General features: G+C 44.0%; 1 protein-coding gene and 1 long non-coding RNA gene across 2 annotated transcripts in view; both read left to right on the top strand.

Annotated features, from left to right (window-relative positions):
• The window catches only part of LOC309691790, a 301,080-nt gene that overhangs the window by 233,710 nt on the left and 45,156 nt on the right, over positions 1-22,214 (top strand). The window lies entirely within an intron of this gene.
• The window catches only part of LOC309691772 (A-type voltage-gated potassium channel KCND2-like), a 101,756-nt gene that overhangs the window by 70,105 nt on the left and 9,437 nt on the right, over positions 1-22,214 (top strand). Inside the window, exon 2 of the mRNA XM_082509709.1 lies at positions 18,445-18,607. Within this exon, the coding sequence (XP_082365835.1) occupies positions 18,445-18,607 (163 nt within the window). The remainder of the gene's footprint in view (positions 1-18,444; positions 18,608-22,214) is intronic.

Genomic DNA, 22,214 nt, shown 5'->3' on the forward strand with positions numbered 1-22,214 from the left:
ACGCGAGCCGTCACCTTATCGCGAGCCGTCACGTGTTTTTTTCTTTTTTTCTTTCTCTCACCCTCTCGCTCTCGCACTTTTTTCCGCTTCACTCCGCACGCGAGCCTTGTGCTTTACGCTGGGCGGAGGGGGGAGGGGCAGTAGTTACACTGAGTAGCACAGGAACAGAGCCAGAGGGGGAGAGAGAGAAAGAGAGCCAGGGACAACAACATCACATTAGAAAGGTATAGTAATCATCCACAACTATTTTCGGTTGCAGATGATAAAGGATTCAGAAAGTTTATTCATGCAGGCCCATATGACAGAGAATATGCATCTTCTTTTTGTTTTCATATTTTAATTTATATTTAATTGTGTTGTGGTTTGCAGTGTTTTGTGTTGTTTCACTTTAAATTTGTAAAAGGAAAAAGCTGAAAATTTAAATAGTTAAAAGTTGAAATGTGAATAGTTGATTTTTGTATTATATGATTTATTTATTACATTTTATGTGGAGTGAATAAATAAAAGTATATTTACAGTGGCCCCTAGAGACAAAGCACATACAAACCTCAAATCTCGTACAAACTCTGAAGCACGTACAAACTCCAAAACACGTAAAAACACGTACAAACTCCAAAACACGTAAAAACACGTACAAAGTCCGAAGCACGTAAAAACTCAGAAGCACATTAAAAACTCAGAAGCATATAAAAACTCAAAATACGTACAAAAGACAACAGAAGTGCTCCAGGATGCTGGGCGCAGTGTTGAGCTTTTGTTACCTAGTGGCTACACAAGCCAGCAAGTACCAACGACCGGATTTGGTGTGTGGTAGTAACAGGTAAATGAACTTTTTTTAAAATTATTTGAATATATATGAATGCTTGTGTATAAATACACAAACAACACAAATATGCTTTCAATTGTGTAATTTAAGTGATCTAGTAGCTCTGCTTTGGAAGTTCAGTTCATGCTAGAAATGTGTTTTGGAATTTGTACGTGTTTTGTCTCTAGAATCAGAATCAGAATCAGAATGGGGTTTATTGCCAAATGTTGAGCAGGTTTACAACATTAGGAAATTGCTGCGGTGCTTCAGTGCAAACATGCTGTCATAAATAGCACTTAAATAGACATGGAAAAAAATAAAAGTAGGGATAAGAATTAAAAGTGCTACGTGGAAAGATATATACATGAGTGCAGGTGGTGATCAGTGCCAAACATAGAATGATGCAGTGACACAGCGTAGGGTCATGTGTTAGTGGGGGGTACAGTCATATGGTTATTGTTCATGTGTCCAACAGCAGAGGGGAAGAAACTGTTCTTATGGCGAGAGGTTCTGGTGCGAATGGACCGGAGCCTCCTGCCTGAGGGGAGCAGGTCAAACAGACTGTGTCCAGGGTGAGAAGGGTCAGCTGAGATCCGAGCTGCACGCCGCAATGTCCTGGAGGTGTACAGGTCCTGCAAAGATGGGAGTCTGCAGCCAATCACCTTCTCAGCAGAGCGCACAACACGCTCCAGCGTACTACACGGTGATGGAGGAGTTGAGGATGGACTCGATGATTGCGGTGTAGAATTGCATCATCGTCCGTGTTGGCAGGTTGAATTTCTTCAGCTGCCTCAGGAAGTACATCCTCTGCTGGGCTTTCTTGATGACGGAGGTGATGGTGGGCTCCCACTTCAGGTCCTGGGTGATGGTGGTACCCAGGAAGCGGAATGAGTCCACAGAGGTGATGGGGGTGTCAGTCAGGATGATGGGGGGGAGTGGGGCTGTGTGCTTCCTGAAGTCCACAATAATCTCCACTGTCTTCTGGGCATTCAGCACCAGGTTGTTGTGGCTGCACCAGGACACCAGACGTTCAACCTCCCTCCTGTAGGCAGACTCGTCCCCGTCCGAGATGAGTCCAATAACGGTGGTGTCATCTGCAAACTTGATTAGCTTGACAGACTGGTGGGTGGAGGTGCAGCAGTTGGTGTACAGGGAGAAGAGCAGAGGAGAAAGAACACAGCCCTGAGGGGAGCCGGTGCTGATGGTCCGGGAGTCCGAGACATTCTTTCCCAGCCTCACATGCTGCTTCCTGTCCGTCAGGAAGTCAGTGATCCACCGGCAGATGGGGTCAGGCACATTCATCTGGGAAAGCTTGTCTCGGAGATGGTCTGGAAGGATGGTGTTGAAGGCAGAGCTGAAGTCCACAAACAGGATCCTGGCGTAGGTTCCTGGGGAGTCCAGATGCTGCAGGATGAAGTGTAGGGCCATGTTGATGGCGTCGTCTACAGACCTGTTGGCTCTATATGCAAACTGCAGGGGGTCCAGGAGGGGGGCCGTGAGGGTCCTGAGATGGGAGAGAACTAGGCGCTCAAAAGACTTCATGACCACAGATGTCAGAGCCACGGGTCTGTAGTCATTTAGTCCAGTGATCCTAGGTTTCTTGGGGACAGGGATTATGGTGGAGGACTTGAAGCAGGCAGGCACATGACATGCCTGCAGTGAGGAGTTGAAAATGCCAGAAAACACTGGGGCCAGCTCGTTTGCACAGTGTCTGAGGGTGGCAGGAGACACACCGTCTGGGCCGGGAGCTTTCCGAGCATTCAGGTTCTTAAACTGCTTCCTCACATCTGCTTCATGAATATGAAGAGTTGTGGTGGGAGGAGGTGGTGTGAAATCCTCTTTTGTGTGGGGTGAGGAGGGGGGTGTTGTAGGTGAACGGTTTGAAGGTGGTGATGGCTCTATGTAGGGGGGAGAGGTGGGGGAATTAGTGTCCAAAGTGTCTCTATTGTTGGGGCCGTTGGAGGTGTGAAGGCTGCCTGATGGCTCGTCAAAACGGCAGTAGAAGTCGTTAAGGGTGTTGGCTAAGAGCAAGTCATCAGTGGAGTGGGGGGTTTTAGGCTTGTAGTTTGTGATATTCCTAAAACCTTTCCACACAGAGGCCGAGTCATTCTCTGAGATCTGCTGCTGCATCTTCTCAGAGTGCTGATGTTTAGCAATGTCCACTTCTTTAGTGAACCTGTACTTGGCCTCTCTGTAGCAGTCCCTGTCTCCGCTTCTGAACGCCTTTCTCTTTTCCAGCCACAGCTTTTTGAGTTTAGGAGTAAACCAGGGTTTGTCATTGTTCCTTTTGTGCATAATTTTATATTATTGTTAATAATAAATTAATTAAAGCAACAAAACAACCTGAAGAGCCGGTTCGGAGCCGAAAGAGCCGGATCTCTAAAAAGAGCCGGAAATCCCATCACTAGTCGCCAGTTCTTCAGATATTCCACTTGTAGAACTTCTTTCAAAAGAAGGCTAGCAACCTGTCAATCACATGCTGTTAGCCAATGAGTGAGCAGTTTCACAGTCAACCACACCCCTTGTTGAGGAGATGGCAACCTTAGATAGGCTGATCTCGAGACTTGACAAACGATCGTTTAAACCGTATGTGGAGGTGTCACACTGTAGCGCCCCCTGGTTGCAGCAGTCAGATAAAACTACCTCTGAAATCGACAGCTGAACTGAACTGAGCTGCATGAACCGAATAACCTCCGACAGAGTCATGCAGGCGGAGGAGAAAGTAAAACCTCACATAAACATCACATGATGACGAGAGGAGCAGAACAAGTTCCAGTGAAAAATCCACACTGAAATATGAAACTCCACAATACTGGACACAGTTCATCTGTGTCTGCCTCTGTGTGTGTGTGTGTGTGTTAAACTGGATTACCATGTATTGTGTTGGCTTGAGGGATTAGACATGATGATTAAACTGCCTTTTGGCTCTTTAATCTATTGAACAGAGAACAGGCTGAACAAGCAGCCAAAACACACACACACACACACACACACACACACACACACACACACACACACACACACACACGTATTATATAGCATTTAATGTGTGTTTGTGTCTGATCTTCATGTTTTCAGAGGTTTGGGGCGACGAGCATTCAGATTAGAGGAAAGTTAATCGTGTCTGTTTCAAAGTTCCTGTGGCCGATTGTGGAGCAGTGACATCACAGCACGCTGTGTGAGGACCTGTGCGAGGCTCGGGGTGTCCTGACTGTCGGGACACTGCACAGCTGTGACCTCGGCCTGACTCAAGTTGTAGTAACCCAGAGGGAGATACTTCCCTGCAGAACATGTTTCTGACAGCTTTGTTTCTACACATACGGATATCACAAAGAGATACGATGAGCTGATTACAAGAGGAAACTTTCTCGAGCACCTCGAGCAGCTCCAGCAGTCACACTCTGCCTCCCCATTAATCCATCCTAATTTAACAGCAGCACTCGCAGGCATCGTGTTCCTGAGTGTCTTCTCGAACACTTACTGGGCTGATCTTTTGTAAGCTGCCTGATTTTGTTTGCATCTGCTGGTGGTTGTGCTCTGGTGTGTTCTTATCTGTGTGACATACTCTTTTGTGTATGTCACACACTAAAGTTTGTGGCACCTTCGTTCAGCTAGTTTCATATTAAAGCCGCTTTACCTTTCACCTGCACAGTCTGGACCTGCTGCAGGACCTGGCCTCCTGTCCTGGTGTGTAAAGAGACCGCCTTAAGCAGTGGCGGTGCAGGGGGAGGTTAGGCTAAAAACAAGCCCGTGCCTTCTCACTCTGACACTAATGATGCTCTGTCTGTCATCCCTGACAGAGTCATGAACCAGGGCATCCGCAGGTGTAAACAATTTACAGCTTTTAAAATGGTTTCAGATTCACTTTAAGACACAAAGCACTCCAGACACAGAGTGACTGAAAATCATCAGCATTTTTCAGACTGAACTTCCATTTTTAAATTTCTGGAAACTGAGAGCGGACTGCTAATGTGCAGTCTGCATCATGCTCAGAGCTCCTGCTGTTGCATTACAAGTACTGACCCTTTGCTGAGCCTAAGCTTAAACCTAAGCTACTACTGTTAAGATGTTTAAAGTATTGTACTGCCCTCTGATTACCATGTGGGATAGACGTGAAGCCAGTGCAGGCGTCTGTAGGTTGGTTTCATCACAGTGACCCTCCTTAGTTACAGTATGAGGAAAGACCAGGAAGACCTTCCAGGTGTCGAAGGTCAGCAGCCAGCTCTCAGCCCCTGCTATGAATAACAAGAGAGAAAATGCAATACAAGGGCGCGTGCACACACACACACGCACACACACACAGAGGTAGCTTAGGAGCTCAGGTGTGTAGGCGAGGAAGCGAGCTGCGACGGGGTAATTAGCAACAGTCGAGTCCCATAGAGAGACTTCACAGAGAGGGAGGGAGGGGGTTGTTACGGTGACAGGTGAGATAAATCAGGATGGATGGAGGCGGAGTCTCCTCTTATTACCTGTCAGCAGCAAATTAATTGCCACTAAAAACATCCCGGCCCTCTGTGTGTGCTGCAGCTGTTTGTGAAAAGTCACACTGAATTATTCAGTGGGTTTCAGGGAGGTGACGGCGAGCCGGGTGCATCCTAGCATGCCTTGCAGAGCCGAGCACAGCTGCGGGGTTATAGGCTGATGTGTCGTTGATTTTATTCAGGTGTCAGTGCCAACTGAACGTGTTTACTCGCTTTCAGTCCTCATCGACTGCAGTTGCAGGTGTAACCTGAGGTGTGCTCCAGGTGGGTTTTGTGTCCATCACAGGAACTTTACCCAGGAAGGACTTGAGCTTCAGAACCTTTCCAGTGACACTGAGTGCAGTTCTTTTAGGGTGGAACTCAGTAAAGCATCTCACTGTACATTCAGTGGTGATGAAGGAGTGCCTCTGGGCCCTTTCATGAGTACTGATTTGTATCTCACTCAGACCATCTGGTGACAGTTTTGACCTATTAGATCACCTGATCTTCCATGCAAGGATATTCAGTCACACATTTGTACATTTCGGCCCTTGAAAGGAGATCCAAGAATTCACTGTGGTACACAGCAATGGACTTTTACTGTAACCCAGTTTCTGAGAGTACAGGTACTTGTTCCCCTCACTGGTGACGTGAACAGAGCGGTGATCATGTCTGTCAGCCTTTATCGAAACCAATAGACTCTGCATTCCATGATCTGCCGTGAGCAGCAGGAAGCTGAGCCCCTCTGCTGGGCCGTGGTGATGATGTCTGTGTACAGACTGCTACTCATACATCGCATCAAAACTTCATTTATTGTTTATTACTGCTGTCATCACAGAGTTTAACCACCTGACACTTTGGAGTAGAAACTATTTTCTCAGCTGAGAACAGTGTTGGAAGAAGCCACACGTTGACTGATGGTATTGATTCATTTCTTCTCAGTTTGACACCCGTCATTGTCGAAAACCTGCACTTACAGTTTTTAGCTTTGGCAGCGCAGCAGCAGGAAACCAGCAGACGAATTCGCACACAGCTGCACAAGACTTCTCAGGAATTTAAGCTGTGCTCAGCAGCGAGGGGTCCATCTGAGGGTTAAACATTTCCCGATAGATTACATTTGTCTTTAAGAGATTTTAGATCATGGTGGAAATAACAAAGCTTTTGTTCCTCTTACCCTGCTAGCACCAGAACCTGGTCGCTCAGTCACCAGTGTTTACCCACTGAGCATTAGAGTGCCAACAGACTTTTAGTAGTCTTTGTTTTTACATGAAGAGAGTCATTACCAAACAGCTAAATGTTCCACAGGCTGGTGTAACTGCACAGCTGATGAACGTTTCCTACAGTTTTACATGTATTCATGTCTGATTATGAGCATCACAAGTTTATCCTCAGAGCAGAGGAAACGGTTCTCTGCATCTGAACCAGTCTGCAGACGGCTGAGGAGGAGAAGACTACCTTTCACCTTTCAGAGCTTAATGTTGTTTAGACAGCTGCCCCATTCATCATTTTCAATAGGAATTTGGGTGGATGTGTTATAGAGGGTTAGAACCAAACTAAACACTGGTGCTGTATATTTACTGGGACAGATCATCTCATGTTGTTTCATCTGCTGGAGTAAAAAGTGAAAGTGTGATTGAATTAAACGGACTCGTGTAAGAGGAAAGTTTCTGGTTTTGACTAGTTGAAGTTTAATGAGACGTTTTGTTGACAAAGTGAAAAATGTTTCATCGTTTAATAAAAATATCAGCAACAATGCGGCCGTCGTTCTTCATCCAAACTCTGTGCTGATTGTGCCGTTAAATAAACACTCCATCATTTTGTCCCTAGTCCCAGGCGGTGGTGGTGTTAGAGTGAACTTCGATCAACAGAATGAGAGATGAAGGGTTCGGTGCTGCGCCCTCCTCCGTGTCAGCTGCTGCAGGACTCACAGTGCACTTAGTTCAGGTCAATAGATCAATGGATCAATAGAGCGCCACCTGTGATGTCATCGATTGTTCAGTGATCCCGCAGAGACGATCAGCAGGACCAATCAGAGGTTAAAGCTGAAGGCAGAGGCTCAGCGGGAGCTCATGGATTAGTTGTCTGTTATTATAAATGGCTGCACATCGGCACGTTGATGCATCTTTCTTCAGATTCACAGCTCCTCTGCGGTGATTGATAGTTTTTATTTTCACATCAATATCTGTTCTCGCACGCTGATGGCTTATCATTTTTAAGTTTTCCCTGAAAATACAGCACATTTTATTTAAGGAGGAGATCAATCTGAGCTGAACTGAACCTGTCTGCCAGTTTCTGCTCTCTCCTCTGTCAGGACTTTAAGCCTACAGCTAAAAACCAGAAGTGTTCTCAGAGCTGATCTTCCACCAGGGTGCTGGATTTTGCCACTTTAAAGAAACTAATCCACATCCAGCATCTTCATTTTCTCATCTCCCCACCAATAAGACAAACTGCACTGATCTTCAACTCCACTCGCCTCAGCAGAGGAATACTTACATCTGATTGGCTGGAAAAATATCAAAAGCAAAACATGAGCAGAGATAACTCACGGATGAAGACAAAAAAACACATGTGATGAAGACTCACACAGGGAGCACTAATGTTGTTTTTTTCACATAGTGCCTCCTGCAGGGTTAACTCTGAAAGTACAGTTTGTTCTTTATCATGTTGCTCCATGTTCTCTGCGGATCTGTTTAGACCAGGGGTCTCGAACTCCAGGCCTCGAGGTCCGGTGTCCTGCAGGTTTTAGATCTCACCCTGGGTCAACACACCTGAATCAAATGATCAGTTCATTACCAGGCCTCTGGAGAACTTCAAGACATGTTGAGGAGATAATTTAGCTATTTTAATCAGCTTTGTTGGAACAAGGACACATCTAAAACCTGCAGGACACCAGCTCTCGAGGCCTGGAGTTCGAGACCTCTGGTTTAGACCTTCCAGTCAGAGGAAGCTGGAGTCAGCATGGTTTGTGTGTTTGTGGTCTTTGTTTCATCTTCTTCTTTTTATAGAGAGCAATGGAAACACCCCAAAACATTCAGACCTTCTAATCATTTCGCTGGGAAAAAGGTTTCAGAGGCTCATTAAATTTTTTCCTGCAGACCTGAGCACCAATGAAAGGTTCACATTTTACAGAAATTTAAATGAACTAACAGCTTCTACCTTAAAACTACAGTTCGAGCTTTCGGTTAGTGATTGGTTGGGGGTTTTACGCCCCAGTTGCCTCTGAATGAGGTCCTGCTGCCTGTGGCCTCTGCCCACAGAGGAAACAAATTCAGTCTGCTGTTGTGTCTCCGTGATAAATAATGCTGTCTTCTTCTTTATAAATGTTCCAAATCTTGCTGCTGCTTGTTCCAATGTAGATGTTCAAGATGCATAATCACTCAACCTGACGGAGGTCGAGAGCCTTACTGTGTCTGAGTGAGGCGAGAGTCTGTAATGAAGCAGAGCTTATCTCTCTGTAGGATGAGGGATTCATAATGTAGCAATGGACGAGGAGGAATCTCTTTAATGAGGTTCTGGAAGGCTGAAACAACTGTTGGACCAATGTTTTTATTGGCATGATTATGTCGATGTCTCTTCAGCAGTCACTTTCTCTATCTTGTTGTATGCTTTCCTGGACTGTCAGGAAGCGGGAAACTTAAAACCTGCAGGAACACGAAGATAAAATACAAAACTAAAATGAAGGATTAAAAAAATGACAAAAAATGTAAAATATTAATACAGAAAAAAATACTTTTGTTTGTTGGAGAAAAACTCCCGTACACAATTTTAGGCAACTGAATAAAGATAATTGTAATGAGACTGTAATCACGTGAGGATCCTGGAGGAGATAATGATTTCATTTTAAAAGGAGGTGCAGATTATTTCCTGTTGTTGATCAGTTCACTTATTAAGGTCTGAAAGCTTAAAAAAAGTAATGTTCTCGCCCAGCGTGTTCCATATCTAATCAGCGGATCATTACTGACAATTATGGCTCTTCAGGTAAACATCAGGATTTAATTCATTGTCGTCCATGTTTTTTTTCTTTAATTATCTGATCATTCATGTAATTTCTACTCTCCTCTGTGCTTTGTGTCTGAAGGCTACAGTTAATTGAAGTTTCTCCTTCGTGTGGTTAAATGAGCGTGCTGCTTAAAGTCAGAGAGCTGCTAATGGCTGCTCTTTGAGTCGTCATTAGATCGAGGTCCGCAGCTGCTTTACACACACCAATTATTCCACATTATCAGAGAAGACCACAGAGAGAGGACTAACAGAAACAATCCTGGAGACAGACCGGATGACAAAACGGTGAATACCAAACATCAGACCCAAACAAACATGATAGGTGGACAGGACGTTTGATTCAAACAGTAATAAGATCGTTCAGCTGGTCCCCTGCATCCTTTTGAAGGATCTCGTGGTCTTTTTAACATCCAGTCTGGGCAGTTTGCTTCACAGAGCAACAAAAGCCAACAGCAAACCATCAACCAATCTCACAGCCGTCCCAATGGTAGCATCTGGAGCCATAGTGAAGTTATAGTGCAGAAAGAAACACGTTTTAAATGTCTGATTTTTGTGCTCCTCTAGAGATGCTTTAAGGTTTTAAGCTCTGAGCTAACCTTCTGACCTAAAATACAACCAAGAACCAGGTACAGCAGTAGTAGTTCCAGAAGCACTGGAACTACAGTGGAACCCCGACTTACAAAATTAATTTGTTCTCGAGGGTCTTTCGTAAGTCGAAAATTTTCGTAAGTCGAAGCACCCATCGCGCCTTCTGAGTGAACGATAGGCTATAGGCTAATTGCTAACTGCAACAACAATATGTCGTTCAAGTGGAACAGCGAAGCGCAAGTACGAAAGCCAAGGGGTTGTCACATGATTCGGAAGGCGTTGTGGGAATTGTGGTCATTGTGGGCTCAGCCAATCAGAGCCAGCGGATTTCGTTACACAGGCATTTTGCCGTAACACGGGCAGAAATATTGCCGTTAAGTGCCTTCGTAACTTGAATTTTTTGTTAAATGGGGTATTCGTAAGTCGGGGTTCCACTGTACTACACCTTGGGAAGTGATTTTCTGCGTAACACCAGCACCACGCACACCGGATCTCTAAAGAGACCAGTGCAGGTGATCTCTCTTATATATATATCATAAAGTCTAAGTTCAAATACTGGGATGGTCAAAAGCATGAATAATCAGCAGATGAATGGATGAATAACTTCAAATATTTAACTGTGGGTATTATCTCTCCGCTGTAACTGAACTGTAACTTAATACGATAAAGGGCCGACTCTAATCTTCTCTTCCATCTTTTTTTCACAAGATTCAGGTTTGAACACGTGTGACTAAACTTGGCATTGAGTAAAAAAAGTAGTAAAGGGGCGGCAATTAATTTAAATATGAACATGCATAATAGAGAAAATAAAGGTGTGGAGTACATCAGCAAAACTTCATCTTAAACATTTAAACATTTCATTTTAATTAACAGTTTAACTGTGATGGACTCCCTGTACCTTCATCCAACAGAGTGTCCCTGTCCTGGATGGTGTGGCGGAGCAGGTCCTTATTGACGCTGTTCTGATTCAGGTCAGCAGTCTGAGCTGTTTACAGGAGAATCTGTGTCAGTATTCAGATGTAAAGGGAACTCAGGCTGAGTCACTGCAGGCGAGCGTGAGCCTCAAGAGGAGCTGCTGCTGGTCAAAAGCAGCGTTTCAACAATGTGACAGAGACTGATGGACTCTGCCTGTGGATCTATTTTCAGGGCTTATTAATGCAAAACAGTGACAGCTGGGGAATACATTTGCATCCTCTCTGCCTTCTTCCTCTCTGCATTTGCTCATCCTCCTCGCTTCTTCCTCTGCTCTTCAGACTCCACAGCTGCCACCTAATTGGTGTTTGTGTGTGGATGAAATGTGAGCGGCTGAAATAAAAATCCATCTGAAACCACCGGATCGTTCTGATAATAAAGTAAATGAAGGAGACGGAAAGCCGAGGTCAGGTAAACGTGAAGGACAAACTGCTGTGTGCAAATTAAAACAGCAGCAGAAGAAGAAGAATGATGACGCTGAGGCTGGATGGGTTTCCAGTTGCAGATATGAGTGATGGAGGTGTGTGCCATCATCAGAGCTGAATGATGAGCATTTATTTACTGTAAGGTCCTCACTTCGAACTAACCACACACGTGTGTGTAGGTGTGTGTGTGTGTTGAAGAAGATGGATGTTGACCCTGACAGCTTCGATCTGTCACAGTGACGAGTTTAAAAATAGAGAGATGAATAAAAGTGTCTGCTGCGACCTTTAGCTTCTCTCTTCTTCGCTCTCTCTTTGTTTGGAGCCTGTTTTTCCTCCGCCTTCATCATCTTTCACTCCTCACTCCACAGAAAGCAGCTGCACAACCAACTGAGGAGGTTTTCAGTTGTTTTTGTGCTAGCATTAGTCAAAATGCATAAAAGAGCCTCAGAGGAGGAAAATATTTTCAGACTGAGGTCACATTAGCATGTTTCATCACAAGGTGATGTGAGCTGCTGGTGCAGATGGAGGGGAGAACAATTAAACAGATGAAAGTGATAAGGGGGAAAAATACTGTTAGAGTTAATTGTTAAATGTTGTCATTTTTGTACTTAAATTTGTAAACCTTGTCTTAACCTGAATGTTTAGAGATTTTTCTGTTCCTTCCCTACATCTAGCTGGGGGAGGCAATTAGCTATAGTTTGTAATGTTTAACTGCAGGCACATTCTATGTGAAGGTTCTGTTTTCTTATTTAGATGTTTTACTTCCTGCCCTTTATGGCCTCACCTGTGCTTGTGTATGGTGAGACTGTTAAAAAGTGGTTGAGCCATATACAGGGTTAGGGGAGATGACCCTTTGTGATCAGCAGGAAGTCACACAAAAACATCCACACACACTCACACATGCTCGCACATGCATACACAAACACTGAGTGTCTTAGTTCAAAGGGGTTTCACAATGGGTGTTTGTGAAACTGCGTGTCACAGAATAAAAGGCTGCAGGGGAGGCTGGTTTTTTGGAGTCATCTGAGACCGAGGGCAGAGGTACTGCCAAACGCTGTCCCCTTGCTAGCACGTTAAAACCGGTTGAGCTGTTTGTCTTGCTTTCTTCATGAGTGGTAAGTCTTTGAACCAGCAGGGCCTGCAAGGTGCAGACCCAACACATACAGTTATGTAAGTAACCAACGTGAAGGCGTCTCCTGATTGTAGACTTCACAATGATCCTACTGCTTAGAGAGAGACTTCCTGGTTAGATGCTGTGAGGTTGTTCTTTCCATTGTGTTGTGATACTCATGCTTGCAGAGAGCATCTCAGCTGATGTTCTTCTGACAGACCTGCTGTAAATCAAATCACATTAGAGTCAGACTCTGTGCGCTAAACATGAAGCTGCTGGTAATCCTGCTGAATCGGAGTGCTAATGCTGCAGGTGGACAGCCGAACAGTGAGCTGAACATCACTGCAGAGCTGCTTAAGGCTGAGCTGACAGTATGAGAATTCTCTGGAGGTTCATAACTGTTAGCCTGTCAGCTCAGACTCAGGGATCATGGGAACATGTGTGACTGTATTGAAGCCCAGAGGTCCAGGTTCGGGCTGGTCACAGTCCAGCGGTCCTGCCTTGGGTCGATCGGGTCCTGGTCTGTGTGGTTAGCATTACGGTGAAGAAGAATGTGCTGCTGTTAATAAAACCTGTTCAAAGCCTCCATCATGTCACCGCATTAATAACGCACACAGGCGCACAGAGACGTGACAAATAAAATTTGAATTTGAATTTGAATTTGAACGCTCATCCATAATGAAGCAGGCCTCTCATTAAGCCAGAAACATTTTACTCTGACATGAGCAGGAGTGTGTGTGTGGCCTGTTTGTCCTGTTAATGGGAGAGCAGCAGCGAGGCGCCGTTTGTCCAGATAGCAGCATAAATAATTTAGACGTAGCGAGGCGAGAGCAACGTGAATTCACTTTATGAAACGTTAAACATGCTGCCAGCAGCCAGCGTGTTAAAGCTCTCTGCAGGACGCACACACATTTACTTCCTGCACACTAAACTACGTTTTCCAACATCACCTTCTCCCAGTGCAACCGCTCAGTGCCACATTTTAACTTTAGGGTCTACATGCAGGTCGAAAGACTGCCTTACTGCTGTAGAGTCTCATGGAGTCAGGAGGAACTCTAAGCTCTCCTGTGAAGGTGCAGGGGTCCATTTAAGATACGTACGAGCCCAACAAGTGTGAAGAAGTCAAAGCGAACCACAGATTAGAAAAGATCTCTCTGTTAAAGCAGAATCTGTAGCTCACAGTGTACAACACCTCTCAGTGTGATAACACACTAGCAGGAACACGTTTCCTCTCATGTGTGCAGCAGCTCAGGTCCAGACTGGGCCGCACCGGCGCCGTGACCTGAATCTGCAGCTCCTCTCGGGCCTCAGTGTGGTGATGGATCGTTGTTGTTCTGAAACTTTCAGTGTTTCATCTTCTTAAAAACTGGACTTCATTACTTAGAAACTGCTCCAGCTGTAGATTCAGGCTCTGCTAGTGGCTCTGGGCTCCAGCTGTGAGAACTCCTCCTTGCCACCATTGAAGTGCAGCCATATTTTTCTGTCCGCTGTTTCTGCAGCAGAATCTGGGTCAGCCGGTCTGCGGGCAGATTCCTCCTAAGGGAGTTGTGTCTGGTTTCCTGGCTCGCCGTGCTGTGTGATCAACACTTTCTGCTATTGGTTTCATTATTTTACAACCTGCTGCAGATTCCCCCTCCAGGATGTTGATTAACTGATTGATTGGTTGTGGAAGCGTGGCTGATAGCGCTTCCACTGGATGGAGGGATTAATGGTAAACTCTGAGGAGCTCAAATCTGAAGATTTCAGTGGGTCTGACAAAGTGCTGACCGCAGCATCAATATCTGCTTTTTGTTATCACACACACACACACACACACACACACACACACACACACACACACACACACACACACACACATACACACACACACACACACACACACACACAGACACGTGAAGGATGATGATGTGATGCAGTGTGATGGTATGTGATGAAGTTCACCTTCTCTCAGCAGCACACATGCTCTGAATGACATTTCACACTAAACTCCCATGAGCCTCGAGTGTTGCAGTGGGCAAGCTGCCAATCAGAGAAGTGAACCTGAATGCTTCATGTCTGCAGAAACTAATATCAACTCGAAGTCTTTCGTTTACATTGAAATAAAATTGGGATATGAGTCTGAGGGAACCTGCTCTGATCTACTCAAATTTATCATGTCGGGTGCTCTGTGCGACTTTAGTCAGAAGATTTTTATTGTTACTGAATGAACCGATTCTAACTTAACCTAAACAAACAGGCCTCCTTGACTCCTTCAGGAGCTGTCAGTGGCTCATGGACTGATTTCTGCTTTCTCTGTGAAGGACTTGGACATCCTAACCCTCCCTGCACCTCCTGCTCTCTCCCCTCACAGCTCGAGACTGTCACAAAATGATAAAGTCAAGAATAAGATGAGAAAAAAAATATAATCGTCCTGTAGATCATCAAATGATATTCCATCATTTTATCATGACCTTCATCGTGATGAGCCTGATGATCGTAATCATTCAGAGACAGGCGGGAAACAGTTTGTGTTGAATCATTAAAGTGTAAGTGCATCAAACTGACTCTCCTCACTGAGCATGCTCCATCATTAAAGCCATCATCTTTATTCATCACTAAAGCCGTTTCATCAGGATCATTATCAAACCCTCAGCTCTCAGCGCTCGGCTCTCACACTGTCTGAAGAGATTATGGTGCTTTTACTCTGAAGGAGCAGACGAGATCCTCTCAGAGCTCTGGGTTACTGAGAGATCAGCAAAGTAAAACCGCCGAAGAAGAGAGTGAGTTTGGGAACGCTCTCAAAGACTTTGCTGTTGATGCAGAAGGAGGTTGATGGAGCAGATATTTTATTGCCTGATTTTCTTGAATTTACCTCTCTACTAAAGTTGAGCTGAGGGTGTTTCCTCCAAATTAAAATATTAATGACGAATGACAGGATGAATGTTGGTGTTCAGCCTACAAATCCTGCTCAACTCTCACTTTCCTTTCAGCTTAGCCGTAAGGATCTCCAACCACCCAGACTCTGAGCATTTGCACTGTTCATATTTGTGACCTCAGTGTGCATCTGAAAGCATATCGATCACGTGGGGAGTCCGGCCATCAGAGGAAACATGGTCATCCACACAGTACCTCAAAGCTGAGGCAGTGACATCACATTAAAGACGCTCAACAGTCAAAACCTTCAGACATCCTGCAGGTTCATGTGCGCATCAGCAACAAAGTTTGATATAAAGTATTTCAGTAGGTTTATGTGGTTTTCTACCATAATAATAATTGTTAATATAACACTCAGAGACCGTCAGTGCTTAAACGTTTTGTCCTTGTTCTCATTGTTTTTAAAAATTTGGTTCAAAAACAGTGCAATATTCCTATTTGTGGAAAAAATATTTGTGCTGCAATGAACCAGTGAACTAAAGGTGGGTGCTGTATCTTATTATCCTCAGCTGATGTCAGTTACTCCACTGAGGTCAAAGTCATTACTGGCGGAACACCTACTAACACCCATATTTGATCAAACACACAAGTTTGTGTGTGTGTGTTTGCTATAAAGAGGTGAATACACAGCAGAGTCAACACACACACCCTCCTTGATGAAGGACGTAGTCACATGACTGACACAACCATACACAGCCACACACACACACCTGTACTCTGAGTGTGTTTCTAATTGGGTGAAACACACTGAGACAAGGTCGCGGCCTCTGATTGGCTGCCTGTGAGACGCGGTGGCTCGAGCTTTGAAGGTTTGCAGGAGGAGACGAGGCGATCCGTCACTGACTCAAACTTCACCTTGAGCGAAACATGAAACTCGACAGGAAGACAAAGAGGACAGAAGTTTACAGAAGTGACTTCCTCTTGGAACCCGAAGAATGGAACCTGAACCGCTTGATGTGGATCATGTTTATGAGGGTGATATTAATCAGTGCTGCATTTAGCAGCTGACATTTAGTCAGCAGCTGACACACCAGTTGTCGATATCTGAACTGCTTGGTTTATATCTTCATGCTGATATTTTGAAGTCTGAGTATTTGTTAGTCTGATTAATGTTTTCTCCACTCCAGACTTCAAATGAGTTTTTTCTGAAGGTCTTTACAGACCAGGTATTAGTTTGAAATATTTTAGGATTCCACATCCAGCCACTCACACTTTGGGGTATGTTTTTTTTTTCTTCTGAACCAAGCTGGACTTTTCAGATTTTTCACATGCAAATAAACAGATCTGACCAATCAGAACACTGCATTTGGCAACTAGTGCGCTGTAGCTCAAAATGCAGCACTGAATATACAACAATATGGAAATGATAAAGTAATCCTGTTTAACGTCAGACCAAAGGAGACCCAGATTTCTCTGCCTCCTCTGATGTGGTCCCAGTATTTTTTAGTTTTTATTATGTTGTTTTTATCGCTACTGTAGATGATTATACAAAAGCCGTGCCATCTTCCTTTGATTGTTGTCTACAGATCAGTTTGAGCTAGAAAAAATATCATTTCCACATGTGAAAATATTTGTTTTATATCTTACATTTTGAGATTTCTGTTGGTGTAAACTTAATCAGAGCGACCGATTTATTACTGAAAGCAATGATAATAGAAACTAAACATCTCCTTTGAAAAATCAGTAATTAGAAACCGAACAGTTACTGACATGTTCTGAGTGTTTTTGAGCCTCAGGGTGAATAAAGCTCATGACTTTAGCCTGATGGATACACTCTCCTCTGTCCTAGCGTCTGAGCACTGAGCATGCTGGGAATGCCGCTGCTGTCTTACTGTTTGAAAGTGGGGCAGAATTATTTGGGTGTTTTAAAGTTTTGATGAATGTGTTGACGTGTGGTGGTGGTGGTAATGCAGAGCTTTAGCGCCTCCACGTGGATGCTGACCGAACTGCAGTTTCATTCATGAAACTGAAGGTAAAACGCTGCATCAGCTCCATTTTCTGCAGAGTCTTTGAAAAAGCTGCATTTAGTTTAGTCATTGAGTATCTGTCACACCAAACCGACTGATCATAAATGAAGAGGAAACTGTTGAGTGTGGTGTTCAGCTTACAGGAAAACAGATGTTTAACAACAGCTCGATGATCACACAGGATTACTGATTCCGTCTGACTGTTTGAGAGCTTCACCTTAAACCTAGCTCTTACCATTGTAGTCAAACAGCTCAATCTCTGTCTTTCTGATCATCAGACTTGTGTTTGGTTTGTTCAGGTGGGCAGCTTCAAATTTCAGTCAAGCTTGAAGGTGTCAGTTTTGGATCAGGGTCTTCTTTCTTTATCACCACCTCTCAGTCCTCTCAGCTGTATTCAACCCTGGACCTTCTTACTGTAAGGGGACAGAGCTAGCAGTTCACTGCTACACCACCTGGAGTCAGAACCAAAGGAGTCAAGCTAGTTTATAAAGTGGGTCCACATCAGAAATGCTCCAACTTCAGTCACAGACTGTTCTGTCTGCTCTTTATGATCTGTGTTGTAACAGCACATATCAGGCAACATTTTATTCTCACTTGAATCACAGTAATGCAAACATTTTGTGAAATAATCGTTGCACTGCATGAAGACCAAAGATCTTAACACCATCTACCATCATGTTCGCTTCTTTACTGCCGTGCAAAGAAAAGAGACCCAGCATGCTTTTCCTTTTGTATGACATCACAGAGATGTTTGGGAAAATGACCTATCAGAGGCTGAAATACATCAACAGAGGTGCACTCATTTCACTGTAGCTTATGCTCAGCATAGGTCATGATTGTCTCCTCCAGTATAAATGACTCAAAACACAGTGTATATACTGTGTCCCAGTCTTTCATTTACAATCAGGTTAACTTTGGTATCTTCATCATAAACACACTGAAGTTCTTCTTCTTTACACCTTTACAGGAATAAGCTTCATAGTGTGTCTGTGGGATCTTTGGTGTATTCAAATTTATTTGTCTTCAGGTTTTTCTAAGTGGGCGAAATCTGAAGAATCCATGATGCTCCACGTTGCTGTGCGAAAGAACAAAAACCCAGATATACCTGCTGTTGTTCAGACCCTCTGAAAATGGCAAATCTCAGTTTACACAAACTGCTGCTGACCTCACAGCCGGGCTGACCTCTGACTCTCTGCTCTCTTAGATATGGTGACATGGTGCCAAAGACCATTATGGGGAAGATCTTTGGTTCCATCTGCTCTTTGAGTGGCGTGTTGGTCATCGCTCTGCCGGTCCCCGTCATCGTGTCCAACTTCAGCCGAATCTACCACCAGAGCCAGCGAGCCGAGAAGAGAAGAGCGCAAAAGGTGAGGACTCCATATTATCCATTCATCCATCCACTGACACAAACTGTCTTCAGAGTGTAATGGGAGGACAGCAGTGACCTGGGATTTAGATGCAGGACATCAGTGTTTTTATGAAGAACTTTTTGTTTCTAATGAGTTTAAAACTTTAACAGAAATTAACAGAATGTGAAGAAATAGTTATGACGTTATGTTCATTAATCAGTGCGGGCAGCTCTCAAGTAATCCCACACTGAACCACACGACTGTGCTGTGACTCTGGAAGCCTCCAGCCTGCCCTGAGGCACGCTAACATTATTGTTATATTAGTGTTAGATGAACATCTGTACAGACATGATGTTCCTGGAATACATACCTGATTAATTTTAGCAGTTGAAAGCGCTCAGACTGCAGCTTTAAAAACTAACACAGAAACTTTAGAAGTCTGCAGTCATTTCAGATCTACAGACCAGAATGTAATGCTGGTCATCACACTGAACCTTTCTGGTAAGACGCTGCCACCGTGTGGTGAACGTATTCGTTGCATATTTGCAGAGGTGTTTACAGAGAGCAACTGTGGATGTGGGTGTGTTTACAGCTGTGAGTGTTCAGAGAGAAATCCAGAGTATCTCTGAGAGGAAGCAGGGCACTTCTGAAGTAAGAGGGCCGGCTGCTGCAGAAGGTCACTCACACATCAGTGTGGTGACAGTAGTTTGTTCTAATTTTGAAATCTGAGTTTGTGCACAACCCACAGGAGAAAAGAGAGGAAGACACAGAGAGCAGGAAGCTGTCCAGGCTTTACTTCCTCCCAGCATCAACAAATGAGTTTTCTGGTTGTGCTGGAGACCTTTGTTTACCCCACTGGGAGTCAGAGAGAAACACCATGTTGGAAAGTTACAGAGAAGCAGCTGAATCATGTTTCTGTCTGCAGCCTGAAGCCTGCAGAAGATCTCTGAAGAATAAATATTATCAGATTCATACAACACATCTTCTACTGAGCAAAGCTTTTATGTTCTCTCATGCACATCATCAGTCACTCAGCTTCTGTCTGCAGAAACCATCAGCATCACATACATGAACTTATTATCTGTGCAAATTAGAGTTGATGCTTCAAACTGAACCTGAAGAAACTTTGGGAAAGCTCATTTTACACCTACATATTCACACCACTTGTGCTCACTTACCTTTAACCGGTAAATAAAACACCCTTGGCTCAATTTATGTTGGGATAATCTGTCAGAGATCATGAAAATCCTGCTGACCACATCAGTGTCAGCTGTGAGGATGCAGTTCAAATTTGACATTTACACAAAGTTTGGATAGATTTTGATTGATTGGGAAATGAGTGGCTGCAGACACCCTGACGTTCTTCCACAGATTCTTGAAGGATTTAAAGACACTTGTTGCTGCACAGATGTGTCATCTAAATGGAGGTGATGCTCAAAGTGTTCATCCAAATTTTTAAAGGTTCACACAGCTCACGGAGCTCAGCTGGCTGCTCACCGGGTCATATTGCCCTTTGGTGGTGTTCTTCTCCAATACAGCGTTCCCCACCCCCGGGTGTGAAATTGATGGTTTTCAGGGCTTTATCGGTAACTCAGTTTTCCTGCATCTTTTCCCGCTTTGTAGTTGTGTCTAATTTTTGAAAGAAATATTTAAGAGTTACCATAGCTACCAGAGAGCATTAAGGGGCAGAGAGGAGGATATTACTCTCAATGTTGTTGTCGCATTTCAGGAGGACGCTGCTAATAAAGTTACACAATTACACAGTGAATTCACGTTTATTATGATATTTACAAAATACCACAGTTTTTGTCTTGGTTTTTTCCATTTTATTTTGTTGTTCTTATCCGCGACACCTTAAAGGTCGGTCCGTGAAAATATTGTCTGACATTAAACCGCTCCGTGGCACAAAAAAATGTTGGGGACCGCTGTCAATCTGAAAATCATGTTATCCGGATAAATTAATATGATTATTCTTCCCCAAACCCACAAACCTAATTTAGTGTTGGTGTCTGTCTTGCAGTTTCTGTGTAATAGTTCCTGAGACTGACATTAATCAGGATTACATTACAATGTAAACATGGACAAACCAGGCCAAGAGGCAAGTGATCAGTCAAGTGATCTTGCATTTAGCCAGTAGGGGTGCTATTTTTGTAACTTACGTTGAAGCTTGCCACACGCCTTTTTCACTTTTTGCTGTTTATGTGCACTGCTTCATCAGCTGCTCATCACACAAGCCAACACTTTGTTTGCAAGCAGAAGTTATTAAAAAGGACAGCTTGTGTCCAGATATTGACATCTTTGATATTTTGATATTTTCTTCACTGAAGTGACTTTCTGAATGCAGAAGATATGATTTGCTCACATTAGTTACCTTGTTAGTTTGGTTCTGGGTGTTTTGTTGGATTATCAGACTCAGTTTTCGTGGACGTCAAAGGCTGAGATAAACATGAGCAGATGAAGGACGGCAGCAAATGGGATCTGAATCTTTGCAGCTTCTGTTTTCATGTTCACATCTAATCCTCCTGCAAGTTTGTTTTAGTGACCATGGTGGTGAGCCTGTGTTTGTGTTCCCACTTACAGTTGATCGCTCACAAACCTATGTGTGTTCACAAACAAAAAACCAGGCTTGCTAGAATTCGAGCAGTGAAGAGTGGAGGCGCTAACGCTTATTTGCAGTACAAACGCAGCCGGCTGATTATTGACCCTGAGGAGGAGGTAACCGTGGACATGCAGTGGTGGTGCTGTTGTTTGTTCTCTTGGTTTCTCATCTTTTCTGTCTCATATCCAGCTGTGAGGAGCATGCTGAGGGCTGCTTTCATTGTGCTTTCATCTGTGTGTGTGTGTGTGCGCTTCAGCAGTGACATGTTTTTGGATCAATGTAATGATAAAGCTGTGCTCTCATTTCAAAACTCCAGCCTTTTACATTAGTTTCTCTTTACCTGCCAAACAAGAGCGCTGAAGGTTCAGGTGGTTCCAGCTCCCAGATACCTGACAAACAGCAAACTCTGATGGACCCTTTCTTCTTCGCTGTTAAAGTGATCCATCTCTAAGTTCACAGCTCAGCACAGATATGGTAGAAGACCTGACTGACTATGGCTACATCCTGATATCCCCACAACATGTCCACAAGACTCTGGAGGGTCTAGAATCTAAAGCGGAGTAACATAGGCAGATACACCGTGACTCTTTGCAAAGCAAAAACCTACATTTCTTTGGTTTATTTTTGTGATCAATGAGGCCAAATTACAAGCAAAATTCGGATGACAGAAGCATCATTTTCTTTGTGGGGTTTTATACAGCACCACATATCAGTAGAATTAAAATAAAAAATAAAGATAAGAATCTAAGTCCAAGGACATTAAAACTGTACTTCAGTGAAGTACATAAGTAACTCTGCTGAGTTACATCTCACTGGTTCCATCCCTGCTGTTGGAATATAAGAGGGCTCTAGGCCATTGGCAGTGGTGGGAGGGGAACAAGCTATAACCTTCTAATTCCTCAAAACTCCAAACTTCCTCAACACAAGCAGAAAGTGACAGCCTTGTTACTTACCCTACATTTACCCTGCAAAGTCTGGACTTTCTCTGTAAAACAGTCTCATATCAGCACTAAATAGAGTAAAGGT

This window comes from Aulonocara stuartgranti (assembly GCF_965226115.1).
Source record: "Aulonocara stuartgranti genome assembly, chromosome: 17".
NCBI lineage: Eukaryota > Metazoa > Chordata > Actinopteri > Cichliformes > Cichlidae > Aulonocara > Aulonocara stuartgranti.